Source organism: Chiroxiphia lanceolata, chromosome 23 (genome assembly GCF_009829145.1).
Source record: "Chiroxiphia lanceolata isolate bChiLan1 chromosome 23, bChiLan1.pri, whole genome shotgun sequence".
NCBI classification, from domain to species: Eukaryota; Metazoa; Chordata; class Aves; order Passeriformes; family Pipridae; genus Chiroxiphia; species Chiroxiphia lanceolata.
The window spans coordinates 2,073,927-2,093,957 of record NC_045659.1 but is presented as its reverse complement, the minus strand read 5'-3'; the positions used below and the strand labels follow the sequence as shown (position 1 = coordinate 2,093,957).

The window sequence follows — 20,031 nt, the reverse complement described above, 5'->3', positions numbered from 1 at the left end:
TCATCACTGGACCTCGTGAACAATGATCAGAGCCCAAATGACCTCAAAAACTCCCCAGTGACCTCATTTGACCCCAAAATTCAGTTTTCAGACTCAAATGACCTCAAGTAACCCCACAGTGACCTCATTTGACCCCTGTACCAATTATCAGAGACCAAAATGACTTCAAGTAACCCCTCTGTGACCTCATTTGACCCCAAAATTCAATTTTTCAGACCCAAATGACTTCAAGTAACCCCACTGACCTCATTTGACCCCAAAATTCAATTTTTGGGCTCAATGACCTCAAGTAACCCCACAGTGATCTCATTTGACCCCAAAATTCAATTTTCAGACTCAAATGATCTCAAGTAACCCCAGTGACCTCATTTGACCCCAAAATTCAATTTTTCAGACCCAAATGACCTCAAGTAACCCCTCTGTGACCTCATTTGACCCCAAAATTCAGTTTTCAGACTCAAATGACCTCAGGTAACCCCCCCCAATGACCTCATTTGAGCCCTTGGATCAATATATATATATATATATATTAATATATATATATTAATATATGATATATAGTCCTGTGTCAGTTCCTGTATGTTCACATATATTAATATATTCAATTGTATATAATTCTATTCTGATATTATTATTAATGTAGGATATATCCTACATTAGCATATATTAAATATAATTCTCGGAATTCCATGCAATGTAAAATTAAAAAAAAAAAAAAAACAAACCTGTTAATGCCCTTCTTGGTCCTGATGGATTATAGATTTTGTTCATTGATTCTCTTGGAATATATTTATTATTTTCAAATTTGTGTAAATTATTCCTCCCTCTGCTGTCTCTTCCACTTGAATTTAACAGATAATTATGGCAATAGTTATAAATAGCTATTTTATATCTATATCTATATATAAAAAAGACTGCTTATATCTATATATAAAATATCTATATAGTATATATTTATATCTCTCTATATAAAAAATCTATTTATATCTACATAGAGATATTTTATATATAGATTTTTATATATTTATTTATATTTTTATAGAGAGATAGGAATTTTATATCCATATATAGATATCTATATATAGATTTTATATATTTATTTATATTTTATACTTAGGAATTTTATATCTATTATAGATTTTATATGTAGATTTTATATATATTTATTTATATTTTTATAGAGAGATAGGAATTTATATCTATATATAGATATTTTATATGTAGATTATATATATATTTATTTATATATAGATAGGAATTTTATATCTATATAGATATTTATATGCAGATTTTTATATATATTTATTTATATTTTATAGATAGGAATTTTTATATCTATAGATATTTTATATGTAGACTTTTATAATATTTATTTACATTTTTATAGAGATAGGAATTTTATATCTACATATAGACATTTTATATGTAGACTTTTATACATATTTATTTATTTTACATAGATAGGAATTTTATATCTATATATAGATATTTTATATGCAGATTTTTATATATTTATTTATATTTTTATAGAGAGATGGGAATTTTATATAATATAGACATTTTATATGTAGATTTTTATATATATTTATTATATTTTATAGATAGGAATTTATATCTATATATAGATATTTATATGTAGATTTTATATACATTATTTATATTTTTATAGAGAGACAGGAATTTTATATCTATATACAGATATTTTATATATAGGTTTTTATATATTATTTATATTTTTATAGAGAGATGGGAATTTTATATCTATATATAGAGATTTTATATGTAGATTTTATATATATTATTTATATTTTATAGATAGGAATTTATATCTATATATAGATATATATAGATTTTTATATATTATTTATATTTTATAGAGAGATAGGTATTTTATATCTATATATAAAGATAAATAGAGATATATAGAGATATAAATATAAATAAATATAGATAAATAGAGATATATAGAGATATAAAATATAAAACAGATGCAGGAGATTGGACATCTCAGGCTGGAGCAGGAGATTCTTCTTCCCAGGACTCACAGAACCAACACAACACCACCATGTGCTACAACAAAGGAAATTTTATTGAAAAATAAAACTTTGTTTCGTTTTTTTTTTTTGTTGTTTTTTTTTTTTCTTTACTGACACAGGTGAATGAAATCCCAAACAAAGAAGCTCTTAGTGGGCAGCGTACAAGAATGGAAACAATTAATAAATAACATTAGTATAACCTCTAAACATTAACAATGCCTCTGCAAACAAAAGGAGGACTTTAAACCAAGTGAACCTTAAAGCTCAGCTACTCTCTGTAAGAATATTTACCTTCTGTTTTTCCTTATTCTTTACAGATTTGAAAGGATTAAATACTGCTATTTAATTTTATATTAATGACACTATTATACTTTTTTTTTTTAAATATTTTGTGAAAACCTCAACCTTTTTTTTTTTTTTTTCTTTTAACACTGATATTTTACAAATCGGTGTTTTTGTCATTGGAGAGAAAGAACAACAGCGACAGCAGTTCCTCCTCCTCCACTGGGAATTTTTTCTCAAAAGAAACAAACAAACAAAAAAAAAATAAAAGAAGATTTCCGGGAGGAACTGTAAAAATAAGTGTCCTTATTTTTTCACTGATTTGATTTTTTTAAAATGGCACCTCGGAGGGAGCGCCCTGGGAGTTGCTTTTTTTTTGTTTGTTTTTCTTGCTTGACTGAAAAATAAAATAAAATCAAAATAATAATTAAAAAAAACAGGAAAAAAACAGAAAAGAAAAAAAAAGAAAAAAAACAGGAAAAAAAAAAAAAAAAAACCAGAAAAAAAAACAGAAAAAAAAAAAACAAAAAAAAAAAAAAAAAGAAAAAAAACCAGAAAAAAAAACCAGAAAAAAACAGGAAAAAAAAAAAAAAACAAAAAAAAATAAAAAAAAAAAAAAAATAAAAAAAAAAAAAAAAAAAAAACAGAAAAAAAAAAAAAAAAAAAAAAAAAAAAAACAGAAAAAAAACCCCAACCCAACCCCCCTTTACAGTAATGACCCTGCCTCGGGATTAGCTACAGTATCTCCTCAGTCTAGTGCAGGGAGCAGCATGCTGGGCTCAGCTCCCCGAGGGGAAGGACATGCACACGGGGTGTTTAGAGGGAATTATTTGGGATTCCTGCCCTGAATCCTCCTGTCTCTGGCACAGCACCGGCCCTGGCACGTCACCAACCCACAGCTGAGATGCTACAGAACACAGTGGCACAGTTGAAGGGCAGTGCCCATCTCTCTTGCTCCTTTTTTCACCCCTTTCAAAGCAGTTTCCCAGCTCGTCCAGCTCTTGGTTTTCCCCAGGGATGGGTTTTCCTGGGTCCAGCCTGGCGATGCAGCATTCCCTCGAGAAAGGCACTAGACATTTGGGTTGGTTTTCTTTTTAAAGGAGCCTCAGGAAGTTAATTTCTTAAGGATGAAGAGCAAGGAGGTGAAGGGAAAGAAGAGCAATCAATCTTGGGCTGAAAAAAAAAACCCCAGGAATAATCCACTGTGCAGAGCACAGCCACAAGGCATAGCTGCACTCCGTGGAATCAGCAAATCCTTACGTGTCTAAGGAAGAAAAGCCAAGACTTAAAAGTTTCCTAAATCAGCTTGAGACACAGAACAGTGCACAGAAAGGACACATGCAGAAAAATCAGTGATACATGCCACGAAGATTGCCCTCTCTAATCTCTGACACCCAGAACAACACCCAGAGGAAGGTCTCTCTTGGCACATAAACCCCAAAGACAGGCCTGGAGCAGCTCTGCCAGGCAGGAGTTAATGGAACATTAACAACCAGCCTGCCATGAAGGGACAGGGCATCACTAGTCTGAGCACACACACTGTGCAAGACAAGAGTTAAGGCTTTGGAGCTGGCTGGACTGGGCTCTGGCACAGCCTGGGCAGTGGCAAGAGTCACACGTCCCCCTTGGACACACTGGCACTGAGTTCACACAGCAGGGCAGACACAAAGTGGCTCCAAACCCACAGGAGCTGGGTGGCAGCACTGGGGGGAGTGTGAGAAGGAGGGAAAGCAAACACAGCACTCCCTCACAGAAGGGTTTCCCTGGATCTCCAGGACAGACAAGGAACTGTCAGGACGGGCTGCTCAGCGTGAGACAACGGCCAGAGCTGCCTGTTCCTGCCTCAGCAGCACCAGCACTGAACTGCTCCTCCAGCAGCTCCCACAGCCACACTGGCAGAGGAAGCTGGGCACAGGAGGAAGTTCCTCGAGTGCAAGAGGCACTGACACCACAACTCAGCAGCTTCCCCAGGGCCCCAGCTCGGGGCTGTGCCTGACCCCTCCGTGCCCTGCACAGCCCTGTGCCCACGACATCAACCTCCCCAGGCTGCTGCACTGGCAACTCCCAGCCCTGGCCCCAAAATAGCAAGTGCTGGTGGCCTCCGAGTGCTGCAGGAGATCCCCTTACGGTTTCTGAGAATGTTCTCTCTACAAGAAAGGAGGGGAGTAAAGAGAGACAGTTCAAACTGCCTGGAACCCACTGCATCGATTCACAGAGCTGCAGGTCCACAGAGAAACCTCTACTTTAATTAAAAAAAAACCATTTTATGCTCAATTCCCTCTGCAAACACTCGTTAACTCCTCTCTGCCAACTGCAGCCGTTTGGCTGAGATCTGGGCCCAGCCTCTGGATTCTTCAAAAGGCCAACTGCATCCAAGTGCCAGAATCACTCCAGCAATATTCCAAGTTGCAGCCCTTTGCCTACTGACCACTGCTGACCTGGGAGAGATGCAAATAATGCTGGACATGCTCCAAAGGTCAAGGGCCTCTCCGTGTGCACAGTCTGTCAGCTGGGATCTGTGTGTGCCTCCTTGACTTAAATCCTCTGCAGAGGAACCATCCACTCCTCCTGCATGAACAGAGTTAAGTAGCTGAGTCTGCAGGTCAGGTTTTTCCAATGTAACAGCTGAGTTCTGACCTTTAAAGCCACGTGATCATTTTACAAACACAGAATTTGCCCAGGTCTGTTTGAACACAAGATCTGGCAATACCTTTGAGAGCAATGGGAATGGAAAGAAGAGCCCCCTCATGTAATTTTTTGGACAGCCATGCAGGAGGAACTGCTGCAATTTCTTTTACTGCAAAGCAGGTGAGATACCCAACAAACACATCAGCTGCATCTACCAATTCCACAACACACCCTGGCACGAAGATGGCTCCTGCAAAAGCTCTCTGAAGGAGGTGATGGAATGTGAGTGAAGGCCACTAAGTCTGCAACAGCCACCATGCAATTAAGATAAATAAAACATCATATTCACCAGGTGCAACATTCCTAGGAAAGAGTGTCTGGTGACGGCTGCTCGAGCCCAGCAGGGCCACAGTCAAGTCTGAGCACTGAAGCACAAAATGCTCAAGGCTAAAAAAAGGGAGGAGAAGCAGCAGCCAGTTCTTTGCTCTCCCTCAGAGTCTTCCCATCCCTCCAAAACACGCCAGACTCCCAGCACTTCCAGCTGCCTGGAATGTGGTGCTGCCAGTGCTGCAAGAGGGCACACACTCGAGGGAAATCCAACTCCCAGCACTGCCAGGATCAAAACCCCTGACAGGAGCTGCTCCTGCTATCTCCACACAGCAAGGGAGGGCTGGAATCACAAGCAATAACTGCTATTAGTACAGGCAAGAGGGACACGCCGTGGCAAAGAGGAAGCAATCAAACGATTCTTCCAAGGTCTCCTATTTATTCCCAGCAGAAAGTGACCTCCCAGCTGCTCTAAAAAGCCTGAGCCAGACACACAGCAGCTAACAGATCCAAACCTAGTACCATGAACCACAGGACCACCACACCGACCTCGAGACTCTTTGTTTCTCTGAGCATTCACTTAAAATTCACAGCACAAAACACTCCCCCAACAGCCTCCAGGGCATGGGCTCGGGGGTCCCTTGTCACGACACTTTTCTCCACCAACACCCTGGAAATAAATCTGTTCTCCCAGACAAGAGGTAGGGGTAAAGGACTCCAAGACATTACACTGTATAAAACACCACTCCGCTCCGTTTCATTCCTCTGCTTTGAAATCTGGAACCACAAAAACCTGACAACTGATTCTCTTTGAGAGGCAGGACTGACCTCAGCACGAAGTCTCTAAAGGAACCCCCTTCCCCTTTGGTGCACAGCTGGGCCACAGCTGCCCAGGCAGTTTGGTCCACAGAAGTTGTAGGTGTGGAAGTGTCCTGTGCTATGTGGCCACGTGAGCAGGGGAGGAAATGGAGACGAACTCCCGGAGAATATTCTTGGCCATCTCAATATTGTTATGTGCAATGACCAGGGCTTTCTGAATGTCCTGATATGAGTAGCCTTGGCTCATGAGGTTCTCGATCTCACTGGAGAGCTGCAGGGATGAGCTGGCCCCACTGCTGGCTCCTCCTGCTTGGCAGCTCCCGGCTTTCCGCTCGGAATTTATCCGCCGGGGCAGCGGCTTTGGCGGCCTCTCCGGAACTTGGGAGCCATCTGAAAAACCTGGAAGGAGAAACAAAGGCAGCACTTGAAACAAGGACGTGTAAGTTTGGCCTGGAACAAAGAGGGAATGACAGTAGGCTGATAAATGGCACTTCAAAAAAACCTGTTGCTGAGCTCTGGCGCTTTCTCCAACCAGCTCATCCTTCCTTCCAACCAGCTCATCCTTCCTCCCATCCAGCTCATCCTTCCTTCCAACCAGCTCATCCTTCCTTCCAATCAGCTCAGCCTTCCTTCCAACCAGCTCAGCCTTCCTCCCAACCAGCTCAGCCTTCCTTCCAACCAGTTCATCCTTCCTTCCAACCAGCTCACAGAATCCCAGAATACACTGAGCTGGAAGGGACCCACAAGGATCATTGAGTCCAATCCTTAGCCCTTCACAGGACCATCCCCAGGAGTCACATCTTGTGTCTGAGAGTATCCATTTCCAGTGCCCAACCAGCTCATCCTTCCTTCCAATCAGCTCAGCTTCCCCCCTCGTGTGCAAAAACTGCTATGTGGAGATGTTTTTAATCAGCAAGTCACATCAGGCTCATTTATTAACTTAAGACCACATAAATAGAAAAAAATGTCATGGGTTCAGTGTGTGTGAGCAGAGTTCAGATATCAGCCTTAGAATAAGCAGCAGAGATTTGCTGGGAAAAAAAGTGACAGAATATGCAACTCTTTATCCAACATCCCATTTCCTTCTGGAATGAGACAGAACCCCCCCATCTGAGCTGATCTCCTCTCAGACCTGCTGTGCATGCTGCAGAGTGCCCAGGGAGGGTGTGCACAAAGCCAGCCCTATCAGTCACAGCTCAGCCACCACAAATGCTCCAGCAACTGAATTATGCTCTCTGAAGGGTCAGCAGCTGAATGTTCCCCTGTTCCCCTGCTGGAGCTCACCCTGCCCAACGGCTGCAGCCAGGGCACATCAATAGGCTCAGCCTGTTCTGCCTTTCCCTTAGTCATTCAGATGAGGCAGTGCCCAGCAGCCACATCATGCCCTTCTGGGAAGAGAAAAGAATAGCCAATAAACCAAACGAGTCACCAAACTCTCCAAGGCAAAACCCACGTTGCTTAATGTGTTAATGTGGTAATTTTGGCGTTCTGACCTCCTGTATCACTGCAGAAAGCATTTATTGCCAATCACAGGAAGCTTTTCTGCGTGGATATCTGACATCACCTTAGAGAAAGTCTTATTTGTCTTCTGGAAAAACTCCTCAGGGTATCCTCTGGAGTCTTCCAGCAGCACAACAGACAAGTCCCAGCAATCCCTTTTTAAGAGTGGGCACTGCAGCCCTGCTCAGAGAGGCACCATTGTGGGGCCTTTCTGAAAAACTTGCACCAAAAGCACTAAGATAGAGAAGGCTCTTCAGGAAACAAATTCCCTGAGCCTTCCTCACTAACCACAAGGCAGTTCAGCTCACTAATGTTCACAGGGCAAGCTTCTCACACATAAAAAGCCTTTTGTACATGTAAGAAAAAGGTCTGCCCACTCCTCTCCCCTGAAGTGCCTTTTGAGAAATAGCTGTTTCAGCTTGAACTGGATCAAATTTCAGAGACCACAGGTCAATCTGAAAGGACAACTACCAAGACAGTTTTTTTGGTAAATGATTAATAAACCAAACTGCAGGGCACAAGGCATGAGAACATAAATCTGCCAAGATGTATCCCACACTGCTCAGGCTTGCTTGCACAGTGCCTATGCAGTAACAATCAGCATTCCCACATTTTCCATTAGCAGAGCTCCTAACACCAAGGCAGGACAACAGCACTGTTATTTCAGGGCTGTCAAAACAAAGAAGTGTCAGTGATTAAGTTCAGTACTTCATCTGAGAGGGGGATGTGACTCCCTCTCTGTCCCTTCTCATCCCTTTCAGCCACATTCTCCAGACACAGTGACAGGCTCAAAAAGGGAGGCAGGGAGGACTGGCAAAAGGCTGATGAACTTCTCTGCACTAGGAAACTCTCCTCTGCTGAAGGACAGGCTCAGGGAAGGAGAATGGTGAAGCAAATGAACAGAAGTCTAACTGGGGTAAGTGGTTCTTGGTATAGGAGGCTCTGCCTCCAGAAGGAACAAGAAACTCATTCCTCTTCCTTGGCAAATCCCCAGCATGTTCAAACATGCTGAAAGCCCCCCAACAGGAAGTTTTTCAGAGCTTCCTTAAGAGTTGCTGGGCAGTTGTAAGGAATAAGTCATGCATTATTCAGAAAGGCTCTTGGAGAAATGAGGCTTTAGTTTTTTTCCCCTCTGAGAATGTGCCTTGCAGCCAGAAGGACACGATGTCCCCTACTCCCTGGGGACAAAAAGCTGACCTTGCTGAGCCACTGGGTCCCTGCTCAGAGGAACTGAGAGCATCAGACAGAACACTTGTGCCATCTGCAGGCACTGAGGCACAGGCTGTGCAAGGCCAGCACTGGCATCTTCCACCTGGAACAGGGATAGAGTCACACAATGGTTTGGGTTGGAAGGGATCTTAAAGCTCATCTCGTTCCACCCCCTGCCATAGGCAGGGACACCTTCCACTTGCTCCAAGCCCTGTCCAACCTGGCCTTGGACACTTCCAGGGATGGTTGCCTTGGTACACCCTGGGACAAAAGCACAGTGGCCTAAGGAATATTCCTTAAGCTCAGGAAAGGTTTTTCCAACTGTGATTTCAAAGTGATTTTCTAGCTCAGTGATTAAATGACCAAGGGAATGCATTCCAAGCTGTAAATCAAACCAAACACCCAAGAATGAGTGTGATTCTGCCTTGTAAACCTGATTTTACAGCTTACACCCAAAACCTCGAGCGAGTGACACGAGTTTCAAGCACGCAGAGAAAGCCAGAAGTGCCCTCTAACCTGTCCCAGGGTCGTTTTCCAAGGACATTCGGCTGAAGGCAGGAGTGGCATTGGAGATATCGGACAGTGTGCGACGAGCAAGGGCAACTGGGAGTGGTGGTTTGGGGATGTCATAACCATCCTCTTCATTTTCTGACTCTTCAGGGCCGTTGCTGGCAGTGGCTGCTGCCAGATCCCCTTCATCTGGAACGGGAGGCACATCCTGAGCTCTGGGACTCAGAGTCTCTCAAGCACTCTGGTCCCCCCACCCCCCAAAACCACTGACAGGACACAGAACTCAAGGTTTTGCTGCTAAAACCACACCTTCAATGGAAGCTCTTTCCAGAAGGGAGCATTAGGTTAAAAATACTTGATAGATGCAGTACACAGACCCAGATATTTCCACAGCTATTTTAACAACAAAAGCAAATGTTACTCTAGTTAGCTGAAAACGCTGTTCCAACTGGGATCAATCCATTGTGCCCCAGTTTCTCAGTTGTTTGTTAGCACACCCACTCACCAGAAGTGTTGACAGGCTCGAAAGCAGAGGATGCTGCTTGGGAGTGAATGTTGTACATTGCTTCATACATGGAACCCTCTGGCTGCTGCTCACAGTCCAAAACTCTGAGGGAGAGAACATGTTGCCCTTGGCACCAGAGACAGTGGCCACCACCTCCACCTCGTCTCTGTGACTGACATTCTGCACAGATTTTGTTTCAAAGTGAAATCACCACTCTTCTGTGACATATTTGTTCCAGAAAAACGCTCTAATAACGTCTGTTGCAGTGCAGCATCTCAGCTCAAAATAGATCAACTGATACCACCAAAACACTGCATTTTGAGTTTTGAATTTCAGTTGTTTCTGCTCTCGAGAGGTTATTAGCAGGGAGAGGGGGAAGGGGTTATCTGACTCCTTTAATGCCGTGCAAGGACTCTGCAAAAAATTCCTTTACAGCTGTTTTAGCCTAGATCTGGTGAACACCACTGGGGGAATTCAGAGAACCAAGCAAGCAAAATCCCCACCCTGCTGCCCAAACGTGCTGTCCCGGAGCTGTGACAGACACACAGACTCTCACCGTAAACTCTGAGTCACTTCCAAAGGCATTTTGATCTCTGGTTTTTGTACAGCAGGACCTGGAGGCACCACAGGGAGAGAGGATGGTGACATGTATTCAGTGTCCTCATCGCTCTCAGACTGCTCCCCAGGAGGCAGTTTTGGTACAGGCAGTGGTCTGGAGGCAGGAGAAACAAGATAGAAACATCAGAAAAACATTTACAATATAATATTCAGATATTCATACATCTAAATACTGTCAAAGTGCCCTTTAAAATCCACAGTGTAGGCATGTTACAGCAATTCTGTCTAAAGCAACAAAGTGGTTTTCAGGACTCCAAGGTCACACTGGCACAAGATCACTATGCAGAAGGGGGTGACAGTATCATATAAATTCACATCACCCACTTCACATGAAGACTAACCCAAAACTGGATTCATGGAAGAGCTGATGGCAACTGGAGCCTGTTTCCTACTGCCACAGCCAAGGGGAATTAGCACCACCCCACAGCTCTCTGGGATCTGATTTCATCTGCTTTCCCCAGACTGTGTGCTTTGAGTCTGTCAGGAATGAAATGAAGGCTGACAGAGTTGTGTCAAATTCTGCCCCTGGCACCAGCACCACTCTGTAAATTACAAAAGAAAACAAGAGACCTGACAGCTAAGGAGTAGATGGCATTGGCAGACGGAGGGTTTAATTTTGGGGTGTTCACACTCTGACGTTGCTGCTGGACCACTGTTGGAGCTCTGAAAGAAAAGAATTCCAAAGAGGAATCAGAAACACCACATACACCAGTGCAGCTGCAAAGCCAGTCATTCAGCAAATCCCCTGAGGGAATGAAGCATCTTCATTTATTCTAAAGCATTTACTTAGAAATCCAGGACTTCTCTAACAGTTTTCCCTCAGTGAGGACACAAGCAGGGACTTTCCTGCAGGAGGAACCCTATCTTTTGAGATTCCAGTGGCCTTGGCAAATTCAGCTGAAATAGGCCAAAAATGGGGGACAAGAGGAAAAGGATGTAGACAAGCACACACACAGGGAGACAGGATGGCAACTGTGGAAGTGTCATTTTCCTAGACAACCTGGCTGAAAACGTCCTTGCTTTCTATTTTAGAGAGCTGGAGATATTAAAAGGAAAAATTAAGGAAATGGAATCGAGGAAAGCAAAACTGCCTGCAATTTTTTTTTGAGAACAATAGAGACTCCTCAGCCCACTGGTAACAGTGCTCAGTGCATTAACAGATCCAAACTAAACTCAGATTTTACTGTGTTCAATCCATCACAGCTCTGTGCAGGCTTTTCAGGGCTCAAAAACCAGCAGAGTAAATCAGGCTTTTTCAGCACACCAGCTCCCAGTGGAAAGCATTCCCAGCCTTCCAAAACTGAAAGGGGAACAGTGATCATGCATCTGAAACTGGCACTTCAGCCTTGCCCCCAAGAGGTACGAAAGCACTTCCTAAGAAGTCCCCCCCTTGCCTGGCACCCACCAGTTCCTTTTCAGGAAGGCACAGGATCACACTGTTCAACGTGAGCAGAGGGCACCTTGGAAGGCTGATTTTCTCACAGTCACCCCCAGCTTTGCCAGGTCTACTCACCCCTGGGTGTCCAGGCTGAGGGTGCTCCCGAGCCGGTGGCTGTCAGCCCTGGAGTCCAGCTGGGAGGGCAGGGAGAAGGGAAGCGAGTGCCTGTTGGACAGTTCTCTGCCAGCCCAGGGGTCCCCGGGGCTCACGGCCACAGGGGGGACTTTGGGGATGGGTCTGGAGGGCCACAGGTCCCCTGACGGTTGGAGGGCACCGGGGGGGGTTTGTCCCCGGGGTGCAGGGCAGGGGCCTCCTCTGAGGGCGCCCCTCGTTCCCCATGGAATGGGCCGGTCCGGAGGCGGCGGCGGGGGGAGGTCTCGGAGCGTGGGGGGGATTGGCAGAGGTTTGTCCTTGTGGAGAGCACCAGGGGCGGCCTGCAGGGCACAAAAAGGCAAGATATTGCTTAACACAGGTAGGCCCAGCCATACAAGATAAACGGGAGGGAGAGTTTTGGGTTTGTGGTTTTTTTTTTATCTGTTTTCACAAGGAGTTATCTCAGGGGATGTGGAGATTTGTCCACACCTTCTCCACAGGCTCGAAGAGATAACACAGCAACTACGTGCACTACACCCCAAACACCCCTGATTCTTTCTCTTGGAGGAGAACAAGAGCTCACAGCAGCATTAGATGGGATTCCAAACAAAGCCTACCAAATCATTAAAATAGTGACTCAGTTGTGGGGTATTTATACAAGTTAACAGCCAACAGTCAGCAATGAATATTCTTAAAAATAGATCTTTTCTTCTGCCTGGACTTTCATAATTTCATTACTTCATCCAAACCAGATGAAGAACTGCTGCTGTATCTCAACAAGCAATAAACAAACGCCACCAAGATCATCCTACTGCCTCCTGCTGATCAAGCACAAAGCCAGTTCACTCCTCCCAGCCACACATTTAATTCTTTAGTTTTTATCTGAATAAAATGCTCGATGGAAAAAAAATTGTGAAGACAAGTTCTTTATGCTGTTCTCCCCGAAAATCAGAGCTGAAAGGGCAAAAGGTGTGCTTGACCTTGGAAGTGGTGCCAGGACTGGAAGCCCCGGGGGGGTTGGCCACTCGCTGCTGCAGCAGATCCAGTCGTGGTGGCACGGGAGGAAGGGCAGCCTGTGGAGCCACGGAGAAGGGAGAGGGAGGACGCTCCACCTGAGACAGGGAAGAATGGGAAAATCAACAAATGACTTGATCCAGCACAGCTCCTTTCCTCTAGAGAGGTTTTAAATCTCTGTGACTCAGACTGGCTGCAATATTGATGACAAATCACTCTGTGATAAACAATTATACCGCTGGTAATGAAGGCAGTGTCACAGGACAGGGAGCAAGCCCTGTGAGACACAACTGAAAACACACACTTAGCAACACCAGCCAAGCTTTGGGTTGGAGTAACAAATCTGCCTGAGCAGGAACAAGCTGCATTTGGACACCAGAGGGCACGAGCTGCTGCAAAACCTGCTGTCACTGTGCAAACTGCCTCAACTACAGTGTCAGGGCTGGTGCAGCAATCACTCCATTTCTGTCCCTAGAGAAGTGCTTTTCCACATAACAAATCCAAAGAGTGCCTCTTCTCTTTTTTTCTCTTTTTACAAGCAAAGCTTGTGCTTTCTAACTTTGAAATGCTTTACAAGGGTTTGAACTCACTAATGCCAATCCTACTCCATACCCTGACAGGATGTCTCACCAAGGAAACTGCTTTGCTTCCCCAAGATATGTATAAATAAACTACCTCCAGGAATAGTGTTTACTGTTTAGTATTACTTCACAAGGTGGAAGATAAAGACAAATAAGACTACAGGTAAACCAGAGCAAAATATTCTTTCTGACCAGAAAAGGCAGCTTGTTTTAGTTGATTCAACTATTAAAAATTAGCCAAATTCAAACCCACTTTCCTATGCAGAAAACAGTGCAAGAGCAGCGATGAGATTTTAGGAAAAGCCACACAGGGATCCCTAAAAAATGTCTGCCTTATACACAGCTCCTGGAGGGAAGCAGCACTTAATAGCAGAGTTATCACACCTTTATTATGTACACTTATCAGGCAGCATATAAACAGCTGACAGTCAAATTCACTTCCTCAGCAAAACAGCCTGTCCTCTACCCTGATAGTCATCAGGACCTTGGGAAGGCTGTGCCTGCCTGGCTGTACTCACCACTGGGGAAAACTGGAGGGATTTGTGCTGATCTGGGTGAACTCTGGCTGGTAAATCAAAGGCAGCAAGGCCAACACACAGAGGAGTGTTACAGACCTACACCTGCCATTCCCACAGGAAGGTCAGGCCAGCCCTTTTCACCCTTCCAGGGATTCTTTCAACACACAAGAGCTCAAAGGATTCCAAGTGTTTAATAAAACTGCCAGTGTGAACTTAACTCACCAAACTGAACCTAAATCCCTGTTTTCCATAATGAGTAGGATCTTTTCTCTTCATAAGGTTTGACGACCCTCACAGGCACAAATCACTAAAACCACGGGAAACTGGTGGGCAAATGCACTGCCAGACCTTCGTCACCCACTGCAGGGACCTTACTTTGGTACCAGCCAGCTCCTTCATCATGAAGAGGGAATCATCAGCCTTGTCATCCTCATCATCATCGTAACTGGGGAGGGAGTTCCTTCTGCCCCTTGCCGGGATAATCCTCCTCCTCCCCTGGGTCGAAGGGATCCACCACGATGGGCTCCGTGCCCTTGATCTCACAGCGGCAGAAAGGACAACCCTGGCCCTCTGACTCCTGCAGGGAACAGAAGGCATCTGTCACAGCACCACTGGGATGCAGGAGTTGAACACATGGTTAATGCCAGCGAGGTTTAAACCTGCTTTTTGGCAGGTACCTTCCAGCTGACAGGGAGACAAAGGCAAACTGTGCTACAAAAACATACCAGTATTTTTTCTCCCTGAAGCAGAAAAGCAGCTTTTAGCAAGTTCTCACACTTCTTGCCTATTCCAGCAGATCTAAACCGCTTCTGATGCACTGATATTACTGAACTGTGAGCTCCAGTCCTCAGTGCTGCTGTTTTATTCCATCCCTGCAGGAACTGCCCAGTTTGGAGGGTGAGAGAGCCAGGAGCTTCCCTGAGGGCAGAGGGAATGCCTTACCTGCCACGCCGTGAGGCAGGACGTGCACATCAGGTGGCCACAAGGTTCAATCTTCACGTCCTTGTCGTTCTCAGCACAGATTTTACACAGCTGGAAGGTGGAGCCCATCTCACAGTACAGCTCATATTGTTCCTTAGGGAAAGACAGACAGACAGGGGTGATGCCATCAAATAAAAAGGAGAATGGAAGTCTGCAAAGATTTTACTATAATTTTATGTATCAAGCTCTGAAGAAAGTGGACTTCAAATTATCTCAGTTTTTCACTTAAGTGTCCCAAGAAAAGCAGGGCTCAAGACATGCTGAATGGCACAAAGCATCAATACTTGGCAGAACATTCTAAAAATAAACCCTTTAAATATGTCTTTGCCATCCCTACCATTCAAGATTTCTGTCATTCCTGTAAAATACGAGGCCTTAAAAACAAACTTGGGAATGCCAAGTATGACAGAATTGTGGAAATAGCTAAATGAGGCTAGAAACTGGGAGTTTGATGGGACAGAATATTTTACTCACCTGTGTAACTTTAATGTGGTCCTGAGGTGTGGGCTCACACAAGCCAGTCAAGTCAGGATTCTGATTCCGGCCATCAGGAAATAAATAACTGGAAGCAGTTGGGAAAAAAAAGCTCTCTCTCTCTATGTGCATGTACACACATGCATAAGTACATACACACAGAAATCAGGTATATTTTGGGGATGGTGAAGGAAAGAAAGGATGAAGGTGAGAAGTGAGGGGTGGGAATTCAAGGTATTCTGAAATTCAAAAGGTTTTGGAAGAATCTGATGATCCAACAAAAAACCAAATATGTTATTCTTAAAAATAAAAATAAAAAGAAGTTTGTTGTCCCTCCTGGCAGCAATTTTTATTTTAAACAGGATGCTATGGTCCCAGACTATTCTTCTTAAATCATCCTATATAATATATATATATAATATTATTGTAATATCAAGAATAAGAAAACTGATGCCATAATATCAGTGGCTGTTGCTCAAATTAAAGGCTTGACTAAAAAGGGATCTGTGACAAGGGAAACACTGCTGCACATTTACCACCTGCCACTGCAGAGGGCAGCAAAGACAACTGTGCCAAAGTAGCTCAATACATGAATTATTCCACTGGCAGCAACGGGACCACTCCCAATTGAACCGAGGTGTGAATTTTGACAAAGGTACTTACAAGCCTTCCCTGAAGCCATCGATCAGTGCTTGAAAAAGGGGTTTGTTGTGGGGGATGGTCTGCAGGATGTTCCCATCTGCAGTGACGTAGCCAATGGCCCACTGCCCCAGGCGGGTGCAGCTCAGCCGGAAAATGTAACTGGGGAAAGGGAAAGGAACTTCAGCTCAGAGCAAAGAGAAGAGATTCAGTGTCAAGCAGGCAGCCTTTGGGCCTGGCTCTCTCCAGACAGTAAATAAAAATCAGGAATAACTTGATTATTTATACCAGCTTTTCTCAACTGACCCCCAGGCAGATCGAAGGGGAACTTTGCAACGTGATACGAGGCGAGAAAAGCATCCGGGTGACATTAAACCCAGAACCCAGAGCAGGACAAGTTAACACCCTTAAAATCTTCTTTTTGACGTTAACTTTAAAAAACCCAACAAACACCAAAACCCACAAGCAGCCTAGACAAGGTTTCCATTTCTAAAAGCAGCACAGAACTGACCACATAACCCCCAGAAACGACCTCGTGGCCCTTCCTGCCCAGCAAGAAATGTCAGCTCAGCGGGGACAGTGATCAGTGGTGTCAGTGAGAACCATCCAAAACACTGAGCACGAACCTGCCAGGTTTGTGAATGAATTTCTGCAGCCTGGCCTTCACCTCGTCATAGGTCAGGAATGCCATATAACCAGGGTGAGTCACTGCCAGGCTGTTCCAGTTCCTGAGCAAGGACGACCACGGCTGTGGGAGCAACACAGAAAGAGATTAACCACTCACTCCTGAGAGCTGGCAACACACACAACACCCCTTCATCAAAGGGGTCAGTTCTTCAGTTGTAGGAACAGGCTTCATCTTCCACCACAAATCCAGCAGAGGAACCAAAACATCCATTCCCATGCAGCACTGAGCATTGGGTTCTTCTCTTGTCGGTGATAAAACCATTTCTCTTGTTGGTGATAAAACCATCACCCAAGACAGACCTTCATCAAAACTTCTTTAACAAATACTAAGGGAGAAGGCCCTGAGGTCCCAGCTATCAACTGGGCTGCTTCTGCAGAGACAGTGACTCATTCCTGAGACAGGGATAAAGCCAAGGGTTTAATGAGGTGATGCACAGCACCAGAAACCACGAGTAGTCTGATCTCCAACACTTCCTAAATGGCCTCAGGACAGTGACCTCTCCTCTTTGTCTCAGTTTCACTGTCTGTAACTCACCGGGGTGTGGCAAGGATTGCTGGCTAGTCTAAGATCTGAATAAATAAACCAGCACACACATGTTAAATATCCCTTAAAATAATACCCCAAACAATTTGAAAGCTCTCAACCTTAAGAAGGACTTGGGTGTCTAAATCTCATCCGATTTTTCTGAATTTTTTCACTTGCCCACAAGAAGGTATCAGCACTCCCTAAGAACTTTGCATCTCTTGGAATTTGCAGCAACTCTTGACTTGTTCTCTATGTACAATAGCTGGAAAAAGTACTGCATGAGATCAGCTACATTGCAACACCAAACATGGGAATTTTTCATCTAGACATATCTTAATTACAACCCACCCTATCACATGGGAAAAGGCAAGTCAGAGCCAAAGAGTAAGTGATTGTTCTTCTAAATACCCAATTGTACCATCAGAAGCTGCCTTTTTTAATTTAGCACTATTAAAGACTCGGGGTTAGAATTTCACCTCCTATTAATATCACTTCAGTGAGATTTCACCCAACACAGACGTGGCCACAACATCCTGGCTGTGTCAGTTCAAAAGAGAGGAAGCCCAAATTTCCATGCTCGTGCTCCATCCTGAACAACCTCCCCCCCCCCCCATATGGAAAATAAATCTGACAAGGAAGAAAAAGACAAGGGAAGACAAGAGTGATAAACTAAGCTTCACATTTCCTGGCTTGCAGGAGATGTGTCAGAACTCCAGGCTCAAAGTGACCTTTGAAAGGGAAAACCTGATTCATGGCAGGATACTGAATGTGCAGTATATATTTAGATAATTTTTTTCTTCTACAACCACAAATATCACACACTTTAACTGCAACATGGGATCCTAAGTATTACTAAAGCTGTTTAAGGGATGAAGGGCAAGACAACCAAATCCCGTGCAGTATAAACAATGTCATTTTAGTGCATAAAACAGGCTGGGGAAAAAAAAAAGAGTTTAACCTGAAGCACTGAGACAGTTCTTACCTGAAAAAGTCGTGTGAAGATGTCAAATTCAAACACTGAAATGTAGTCATTGCAGGTCAGGTCAATGGTTGACTTGAGGGCCATGGCTTCCAGCCCTGAGCTGATGGGATGCACCTCGTGCAAGGCCTGGCGGAAGCTTTTCCAAGGAACGATGGTCCTGGGGAAAACCAACGTTGGGATACGTCTGAAAACCGCCCCCTAGGACACACCTAGACATTATTTTGGTGAGCATCCAGCTCAGAGGTTTATTTATTCATGTCACACAAGCATGGATTTCTTGGTGCTGCAGGAAATCAGCAGCCAAAGGAACTTCAGGCCATTTTCTCTGCACGTGCAAAATTTTGGAGTCAGAAGCCCAGCCCTGCTTCCTCCTTTCCCTTTTCCTACCACAGCATCACTTGATGATAATTTCACAGTGTTGCAGCTGGTAGAGAAGGAGTTAACAGTAGGTCTTATAGCAGAGGTCTAGATGGTTTAAAAAAAAAAAAGAAAAAAGCTCCAAACAATTTTCTAAAGAAGGATTAACTGAGAAGTGAGATAATCAGAAGCCAAAGCAGAGGCTCCTGTTTAAAGGGATATTTTCCTTCTTTTAATATATCAAGTGGAATAGAAACATAGAAAGAAGATGCCTCACTTCATACAACTCTGTTATTCATGAGTAAATATATTATGGCTTTTTGTTCTGACAGCTACTAATTAAACTCTTTAGGTGAAGTACCTCAGTTCCCTTAGTTTGAAAGCAGTACCAAATCTATTCATTTTAATCCCCAAATGTTGCTGTGAACACCTCTGTGGTTCATTCAGTCAGTGTTTTATTAGATACAAAAGCTAAAGCTGACATTGCAACAGTTTTCACACAAATCCACACTGCACTTCACTTTCCCCTTCACCTCATCAAAGCCATTCTGCAAACAGAAGTTCAGGAAAAAAAGTGACCAAGTGCTTGGAAACACTAATTGGAGGGAAGATGAAAAGAAAGGACAGCTAATATTTGGGAGCATGGTAACTTCTGGAAGAAGAAGGCAGATTATTTTGCATGGTAACTTTTGGAAGAAGAAAACAGATTATTTTGCATCATTTGTGGAGCTTACTTACAAGTTAAGGAATTAAATCAAGGAGAGGAAGATTTAAGCTGAATAATCAAGGGAAACCGTGACAGTAAGTGGGAAAAGTGGGAAAAGAGTCATCATTTGACACATTTAAAACCAGATAGGACAAAAATCTAGGAAATGTAATGTGGGAACAATCCCTTATCTCACCCCAGAGAGGAACCAAATGACCAGCAGGTCTCTCCCATTGTTCATTTTAACCTGACAAAGCCCTTCCTCAATGTCAAAACAGAATTCAGAAAAGTACATTGTGCTGCAAATCGTTCCCACATCCATATTTTTAAGCACAGTTGGAAACTTACTTTTCCCCAAAAGCCTTCCTCCAGAATTCTGCAGCATCTGCCTTGGTGATCCGGAACGTGTCTCCCTGGAAGAGGCCACTTGGGAAGATCCCTTTGAGCTCTGCCAGCATGTGGCTGAAGATCAGGGACAGCTTTGTCAGGTTCCGCCTGCAAAGGACCACAAACCCAAAGATTTCTTTCAAAAAGGTGCAGTTTATCACTCTGAGCACAGCAGAAACAGTATTTATTGCAGTTCGAGAATGATCCCAGCATG

At 43.9% G+C, this 20,031-nt stretch overlaps 1 protein-coding gene across 1 annotated transcript in view; it reads right to left on the bottom strand.

Moving 5' to 3' along the window:
- Positions 1 to 4,643: 4,643 nt before the first annotated feature.
- The window catches only part of CBL (Cbl proto-oncogene), a 31,601-nt gene continuing 16,213 nt past the window's right edge, over positions 4,644 to 20,031 (bottom strand). Inside the window, 18 exon segments of the mRNA XM_032709584.1 lie at positions 4,644 to 6,491; positions 9,318 to 9,500; positions 9,817 to 9,920; positions 10,373 to 10,528; positions 11,005 to 11,097; positions 11,948 to 12,136; positions 12,138 to 12,216; positions 12,219 to 12,306; positions 12,946 to 13,077; positions 14,454 to 14,524; positions 14,527 to 14,574; positions 14,577 to 14,655; positions 15,021 to 15,152; positions 15,534 to 15,621; positions 16,197 to 16,334; positions 16,799 to 16,920; positions 18,368 to 18,524; positions 19,779 to 19,925. Of these exon segments, the coding sequence (XP_032565475.1) occupies positions 6,211 to 6,491; positions 9,318 to 9,500; positions 9,817 to 9,920; positions 10,373 to 10,528; positions 11,005 to 11,097; positions 11,948 to 12,136; positions 12,138 to 12,216; positions 12,219 to 12,306; positions 12,946 to 13,077; positions 14,454 to 14,524; positions 14,527 to 14,574; positions 14,577 to 14,655; positions 15,021 to 15,152; positions 15,534 to 15,621; positions 16,197 to 16,334; positions 16,799 to 16,920; positions 18,368 to 18,524; positions 19,779 to 19,925 (2,287 nt within the window). The 3' untranslated portion in view covers positions 4,644 to 6,210.